The following is an 8,820-nucleotide window of genomic DNA, read 5'->3' as shown; positions in this document are numbered from 1 at the left end:
AGAGTTCAATTACATAAGTATATTGCATTTTCTATTACTAATTAATTAAAATTAAATTATGTTAATTAATTTAAGCTTAGCTAATGAATCTTAGTTAAGTTGATGGTCTCAGCCAATGTGTTGCTGACACTTAGAGGTGTACTAGGATACATCGCCCGTCCTTCGTACGAGCAAGTTACTGCAGTGTAAAGATAGATCTGTGGACACATCACGTGCAATCTTTGTTCCAAGGTACCGGATAAGCTGAATGAATTCGAATCTTGCTCTTCTTGCTTTCTTCAGTAGAAATCGACACACTCCCCGTGTAGCGCTTAGTGAAAAAAATCCATAGGTTTGATTCGGTCCAAATGCAATCAGAATTTGAAGAGAAACGCAAGCGCTAGAACAGTAAGTTTCGTCGGCAAGACATATTCGATTGCTTGAAGCTTTGCGAAGGACGACGATGCGTATGGTCTACACAGGACTAGTGGGGGCATATGTTCGGATAAATTGGAATGTGTAGCGCAAGGGCGTCACGTCTTAGGGGCTAGAGAGGGCGCTAGCCCCCCCCCCACTTTTTTAGGGCGCGGCTTGCTATATTTTGAGTCAATTCTATTTTCAACGTTAATTAAACAGAAGTGTAGCTTGTCTTTAGCTAAATTAGCTGATTCAGCATAGATGTAGTACTGCTATGAAGGACTGCCTGGAAATCGAGGCTAAAGCACCCGGATACGGAAAATGTCAGCGGGAGACAGCTGTCACAGCAGCAGCTCTGTCAGCCTCAGCAGCGACAAGAACACAAAGCGGAAAGGACAGAAACTCCTTACCACCTTTCTAAGGTCCACTAACAACGTATCGCGGATTGTTGAAATGGAAAAGTAACACGCCAATTTTTTAGATCAAGAACTTCCCTGCAGCCAGAGTCGTCTCACTCCAAGTCTTTGTCATCTTTTTGTACGTCAAGGTTCGACGATACAGCTAGTTCTATCGTGACTGTGACTGTCTCTACTAGTACTACTGCTAGTGAATCTGGCCCGAAAGATTCTGTGTGTCATGCGTTTGATCCTTGCCGAGGTCCAACTGCTTGTTCTGTGACCAATGGCCCGTATCAACCTTGTGCAAAAGAACTGCCGCATGGGAAATTTCCTCAGACGAAATCTGGCACTTGTAATAGGTCCTTTCAACCACACTGGTACACACAATTTTGCTGGCTTGAGTACAGCCCTGCAGCGGATTCCGCGTTCTGCTTTCCTTGTCGGCTGACAGTAAAGCATAACCTGGATAAACAAGGTTGTCCAGACCAAGCGTTCGTGAGTAGAGGTTTCAGGAAGTGGAAGTCAGCAGTAGCTGACATGAGGCGTCACGAGGAATCTTTGAGTCATATTTCAAATGTTGGAGTGTGGAAGAATAGCCAACAGCAGGATGCAACCAGAGGAAGTGTTATGCAACAGTTGAGTACAGCCTACCAGACACAAGTAGAGCTGAACAGACGCAATTTACGTAAAATTTTTGAAGTAATTTTTTTAATGGGAAGACAAAACATCCCATTGAGAGGCCACGATGAATCTAAAGATTCTCACAACAGAGGAAATCTGCTGGAATTTCTTGAATATCTGTCACGGTACTGCCCTGACTTAAAACGCCATTTGGAAGGAAACTTTCACTACGTAAGCCCCAAAAGCCAAAACGACATGTTGAAACTCATTGCATCTAACATTCAGAAGAGAATTACGACAGCTGTCAAACACTGCGGCTTCTTTGGACTAATATGTGACGAGTCACAAGACATATCAAGGGTAGAACAAATGTCTGTCAATGTAAGGTTTGTAACAGACAGCCTGAATGTAGAGGAGAGGTTTCTTGGATTTTGGCCTTTAAAAGGTACTGACGGAGAAAGTCTGTTTCAGCAACTGACGCAAGTTTTGCTTGAGACGGGCCTATCAATGTCTATGGTACGGGCACAGTGTTATGATGGAGCGTCAAGCATGTGCGGGAAGCACTCAGGTTTAGCTACCAGGCTTCAGGAGGTCGAGAAGAAAGCTGGATATGTGCATTGCCATGCCCACAGATTGAACCTCAGTCTTCAAAACAGCTGCGAGAACGTTACAGATGTGCGAAACGTTCTAGGTGCTGTTTCCAGTCTCTATAATTTACTTGAAGGATCAGCCAAGAGACATGAAAAGTTTCAAGATGTGCAACGAAGACAGAACGAAGGAAAGGGCCCGCAAGCAGTACTCCAACGACCATGTCATACTAGGTGGGGTTCCAGGCACGCAGCAGTCCATACTGTTAGGCAACAGTTTGCATCAATTCTGATTGCTCTGGACGAACTCTCTGACAATGCTGCGATCGGAAGTGAAGCTCACTGTTTACTGACTGTTGTATCTTCATTCAATTTTCTCTTCTATGTGTCCGTTCTAGACACTCTACTAGGATTAATCTCTCATCTATCCCAGTACCTGCAGGGAGAGAACGTAGATCTTCAGGCAGCAAAAAGATCAGCTGATAGCGTCATTGCTACTCTACAAAGTTTCAGAACAAATGAAAGTTTTGAGAATTTCTGGCAGTCATCGGAGAAAGAGAGTAAAGCAAAAAACCTGACTCCACCAGCTCTCCTTCGAGCTCGTCGACCTTCTCACCGAATTGACGAACGAAGCACGACCCAATATCAGCCACTGTCACCAAAAGAACGTTATCGACAAGCATATTATGAATTATTGGATATCATGGTATCAGACCTAACTCGACGCTTTTGTAGCAAAGATTACCGTGTGTTCTGTGGAATTGAGAAGTTGTTGTCCGAGTCAGTCTCGTTATCGGCGCCAGATCAGTCGCTTGTGAGTGAGATATTACACTTTTACACAGGTGACTTTGACAACACTCAGTTCACGTCTGAAATAAGAGTATTTTACAATTATTCTAAACTGCACTTTTCTAAAGACGTTGTGGAGACCGGCAACATAGGTGCTCTTGCTCGTCAGTTTGTTTCTCTCCGTTGCACAGAATTGTTTCCCCAAGTCTTCAAACTGTTCAAGTTGTTTCTCTGCATTCCTGCTACATCTTCAACTGCAGAGCGGTCGTTTTCTGCTCTAAGGCGACTAAAATCATGGCTGCGAACTAGGATGGCTGACGAGCGCCTCCGGTCCCTTGCTCTGATGTGCTTCGAATGCGACATTGCTAAGGAACTGGAGAGTAATATTGATGATCTTGTTTCACAATTTGGTGCTCTTTGTGACAGACGTCTTCCTCTACAATAGTTAGTAAACTTTTTGTAATGTTGATATTAAAAAGAATTTAATATATATGACGCCATGAATTACGTCACATATCTCAGCTTCAAATTTGCGCCCCCCCCACTTTTGGGACCCATGTGACGCCCTTGTGTAGCGTCTGCGTCATAAAGAAATTTTATGCGGGGGTCGACCCCTCGAGAGGGGACTCGCTGCAAATTTTTTAATAGTATTACGCAAACCGTCTTCTGTGCGTGCCGAGAGTGCGTGCCGATTTCGGTTGTGAACTCATAAAACACATGGCCGCCAAACGCGAACACACAAACACACACACACGCACACACGCACACACACACACACACACACACACACACACACACACACACACACACGCGCGCGCGCGCGCGCGCGCGCGCGAGACAATTTGAGCTTTATATTAGATACGTTGGATAGGCTTTTTTGCCAACTGGCATTTTATGTTTTAAACTAAACATTATGGCACTAGTTGTTCCATGGTTGGTGACATGAATGACAGTGATATAATTCTGTGTGTGTGCCATTTTATTTATGTGTTGTATTGTTTTACTTTGACACACAAACGTACATACACACACACACACACACACACACACACACACACACACACACACACACACACACATACACAAACACACACACACACACACACACGCACACACATAGTACACACAATGTGTACTTGGTGTAGTCATGCTTTTTAATATCTATAACGACTTATCTATGATAAAATGTTAATTTTGTATTTGCTATATTATACCACGTATGATAAGTTTTAGTAATATAAAAAATTTGATTAAAAAATTCAATTAATAAAATAAAATTTATTTAACAAAACTAATTTAATTAACAAAATGAAATTTAAGTAGCAAAATAAAATTTAATTAATTTTACATTTTGCTTTTTGGTTTGCGTGTCGCACAAGCTCAACAGCCACAGCATCAAATGTTCATATAGTGACCGGTATCACATCGGCGGCTACCGATGAAGTATCCATGTCCCTTCTGGCGGCCAAATACATGATGGTCTTTACATATCCGCTCAACTCGTGCGTTAGCCCATTTCTATACGCCATCTTTACAAAACCGCTCAAACGCGATTTCTTCGAGTTCTGGTACCGTTTCGGCTACTTCGAGGATCAGTACTTTAGCTAAATATCTGCGTCCGACGTCCGTCCGACATTCGGCGCAGCGGCGCACGATTCACAGTCAGCTGTCGCTCTCGTCGTTAAGCACGACTAGCTCGTTAATACGACCGCGGAGGCGAACGTCGCGTCGCCGAACAGCGGAGCGTCGACGTCGCGGAACGTAACGGACGCGGTAATTGGCGGAGACGACGTCAGCCGGAGCGTACTGGAAAAGAAAAATTTGGTGAACTTGGAGGATCGTGCGACGGATGGTAACAAGGTAGAAGGAGTGGTGGAGAGACAGAAGGAGGTGGTTGTCAAAGTGCATTTTTGTAATCGCACGAGGGTCGAGCCGTTAGTCGATTCTCCCGACCGGTAGAATCGATTGCGGTGTTATTGGCGTATAGTATAGCGCACGCTAGTGTTGAATGTTGAATGTCATTACTTTCTGTTGGTAGGATCAACTTAGACTTGAGAGAAATTTCGAAGGCAATAAGGTTAGGCTGATGCGGCTGAGCTGGAAAATAACTGCGTACGCATTGCATGGTCAATATGTAATTGGCGTATTAATTACCTTAATTAATTAATAGTTTTGACACTTTGTGTGGACACGTTTTTAGCTATTGTGTACATGTTATTTAATTAATTGCTCTAATTAATTAAAATTTACATTATTTTGCGTGTACTGAGAGACTCAAGTGCATAACGTGTCCAATGGAACAGTTAGAAACGCTTGATCTTATTTGATCAAACATGCAGGGTAATCAACTAAATCCTAAGGTTATTGACACAAAAATTTTGGCTACATATTATACACACGCTCACACGCGCGCGCGCGCGCACACACACACACACACACACACACACACACACACACACACACACACACACACAATCTGACTGACAAACACATGTAAGACGGACAACAGACAGAATGCATTCAATCTACGCATTGACAAAAGAACAGATAGAACGGCAGACAGACCGGCAGACAGAGAGTTTGAGAAAGGAAACCAGTCCTTGTATGCAAACAACAAAGTCATAGATTAATTAAAGAAAATTGGAATGAAGGATTTGCTATGCAGTTTGAATAGTGCAATATGCGAGTGTGTTCATGGAACTTAAACTGTCAGTGGAGAGTCATGAACATCTAAACTGGGACGACAGGTACACCTTCTTTCTTGTTTACTCTTGTGTGTGTGTGTGTGTGTGTGTGTGTGTGTGTGTGTGTGTGTGTGTGTGTGTGTGCGTGCGTGTGTGTGTGTGTGTGTGTGTGTGTGTGTGTGTGTGTGTGTGTGTGTGTGTGTGTGTGTGTGTGTGTGTGTGTGTGTGTGTGTGTGTGTGTGTGTGTTATGCACACGCATGTAATTACAAGTCACACTTCTGTTGTTCCACTAAGGAAGCACATGCTTGCAACTCTCCTTCACATCACACAGGCCGTCTTACTGGCCTCTACTACTATTCTAAGTGCTTAATTACAACGCCTCGGGTAATAATTTATTGATATTTTATTATTTATTGCTAACAAAAAACCAACAGACAAACAAAAATAAACAGACAAATAAACAAACAAGTAAACGGACCAATAAACAAACAAACAAAAAATAATCAAAAACCGAAATAACAAATAAATAAATAAACAAATGAAGAAACAAGCAAACAAGCAGAAAAACAAGCAAAATGAATGACCCACAAATAAACAAAAAACTAACAGACAAATACACATACGGACAAAGACATAAACAAACAAACAAACAAACAAGCAAACAAACGAGCAGGCAAACTGTCCGACAAACAAACAAGAAACAAAAAAATACAGACAAACAGACACACAAATATACATACAAAAAAATATAGAGACAAGTAAGTAAGCAAACAAGCCAGTAAGAAAACAAACAAACAAAGAAACAGTTGAACGAAGAATATACTTGGAAAAATAAAAACAAACTAACAAGGACACAAAAACAAATAGACAAACAAACAAACAAAGAAATACAAACACAACAAACAAACATTCAAAGAAACTGACCGAAAATAAACGGACAAACAAAAAGTAACAAAAAACTAACAAACTGAATTCCAACCAACCAACAAGAGATGCAAATGAACAAACTAACAAGCTAACTAACTAACAAACAAACCATAAAAACAGACAAACTGACAAACAGACAAACAAACAAGCAAACAACAGACAGACAGACAGACAGACAAACAAACAAACAACAGACATACAAAGAAACACAGAAACAAAGAAACGATCAAACTAACAAACAGACAGAAAGAAACATACAGACAAACAAACAAATAGGCAAACATAAATACAGAAACAAACAAACAAAAAATAATCAAACAAACAAACAAAGTAAACAAGGAGACAGATAGGCAAACATACAGCAATTTAACAAAATACTTAAACACAAACATTAATGAAATTAACAAAGAAACAAACAAACGAAGAGACAAGAAACAAAAAATAAATAAACTAACAGACAAACAGACAATCAAAAAACGAACAAGCAAACAAGCAAATACCAAAAGAAGCGAACAAAGAAAAAATAAATGAAGAAAATACCAACAAAGAAACAAACAAACAGGCAAAGAGACAAACCCACAAACATACAAACAAAGAAGCAAAGACAAAAAAATAAACGAACCAAAAAATATAATAGACAAACAAACAAAAAACAGAAAAACAAACAAACAAACAATAAAACAAACAAACAAATAAACAAACTAACAAACAAGCAAACAAATAAACAATAAACCAAACAAAAAATGCAGACTGACAAAACAACAAACAAATAAATAGAAAGACAGACAAACAAACAAACCATAGAACAAACAAAAACAAGCAAAATATAAAAAAAACCCAGCAAAACCGGCAAACAATCAAAGCAACAAACAAAGAGGAGACAAACCAAAAAAGAAACAAAAAATCAATATATTAATGATAGATGAAGAAATTTGTGATAAATTAAATATAAATCAATAAATATGTAATTAATTTATAAATTAGAAATTTATTAAATAAATAGCAAATATGAAAATTAATAATAAATTAGTCAATTAATAATAAATTAATATATTAATATCAAAAATATTATAAATTATAAATTAATAGCAAATCAATAAAATTAATAATATATCAATATATTAATAATAAATAACTAAATTAATAATAAATTTATAACTCAATAATATAGCAATAAATTAATGAAAATAATAAATTCTTAATATATCAAGAAATTACTACAATAATCAATAAATTAATAATATATCAAAAATTAATAGCAAATCTCTAAATTAATAGTAAATAGTATATTAATAATTAAACAATAAATTAATAGTATATTAATAAATTAATAATAAATAATAAATTAATTATATATAAATATACTTATATATTAATAAATTAATTAGTAAATTAGTAACTTAATAATAAATCAATAACTTAATAATAAATAAATAAATAAATATAAATTAGTAAATTAATAGTTAATCATTAATTAATATTAAATACATAAATAAATAGCAAATAATAAATTAATTATAAATCAAGAAATTAGTAATATATAAATAAATTAAATATATTAATAAATTTATTATAAATAAATAAATTATTAAATATTAATAAATTAGTAATAATTAATTAAATAATTATAAATAAATCAATTAATAATAAATTAATATTGTATCAATAAATTAATAATAAATTAACATATTTATAATCAATCAAGCAGGTTGGAACAAAGAGATAGTGAATATGTTGTGAAACGATGTTCAAGAGTACGTAATAATACGGATGTGAGTTGATTGTCAGTGTTATGTGTATGAATGAATTTTATTGTCATTATAAGACACACAGCGAACTGAGAAAAACAGATGGACAGAAAGATAGACGGATAAACATAAAAAGAAAGACAGACGCACAAATTGACTAACTGACAGACACAAAGATACACAAAGGCAAATTGGCGGAATAAATGCACTTATATAATTAGAAATTGACTATAGAAAGCACAGTGTTTCTCAAGATTGGATACAGTCATTTCTCCAATCTCAGTAACACTTGCACTACAAGAACCATTACTTTCAAGCTGATGCAATATGGCATGATACATACAGTTACGATCCACAAAGACATCATTAACTAACAAGTGAACAAACAAACAATTAAACAGACAAACAATTAAACTGGCCAACAAACAAACGAACAAACTAACAGACAAACAAACAAAGAAATAAACAAACAAAGTAACAAGCAAACTAGCTACCAAAGTCTCAAACAAACGACCAAACAAACAATCATACAAAAACAAACCAAAAACAAACAAACAAACAAACAAGCAAAGCAACCAACAAACAAATAAACAAACAAACAGAGGGACAATCAAGTAGGCAAACAAACAAACATATAACACACAAACAAATAACATGGAAAAATCAGAC

General features: G+C 36.9%; 1 protein-coding gene across 1 annotated transcript; it reads left to right on the top strand.

Annotated features, from left to right (window-relative positions):
* Positions 1-575: 575 nt before the first annotated feature.
* LOC134197898 (zinc finger MYM-type protein 1-like) lies at positions 576-3,319 on the top strand. Its single transcript, XM_062667251.1, has 2 exons — positions 576-818; positions 878-3,319. Exons 1-2 carry the CDS (start codon positions 718-720, stop codon positions 3,234-3,236), a joined length of 2,460 nt encoding a protein of 819 aa, XP_062523235.1. The 5' UTR covers positions 576-717; the 3' UTR covers positions 3,237-3,319.
* The last annotated feature ends 5,501 nt before the right edge of the window (positions 3,320-8,820 follow it).

Source organism: Corticium candelabrum, unplaced genomic scaffold, assembly GCF_963422355.1.
Source record: "Corticium candelabrum unplaced genomic scaffold, ooCorCand1.1 SCAFFOLD_80, whole genome shotgun sequence".
NCBI lineage: Eukaryota > Metazoa > Porifera > Homoscleromorpha > Homosclerophorida > Plakinidae > Corticium > Corticium candelabrum.
The sequence above is the reverse complement of the archived record's forward strand: the minus strand, read 5'-3'. Positions and strand labels throughout refer to the sequence as shown.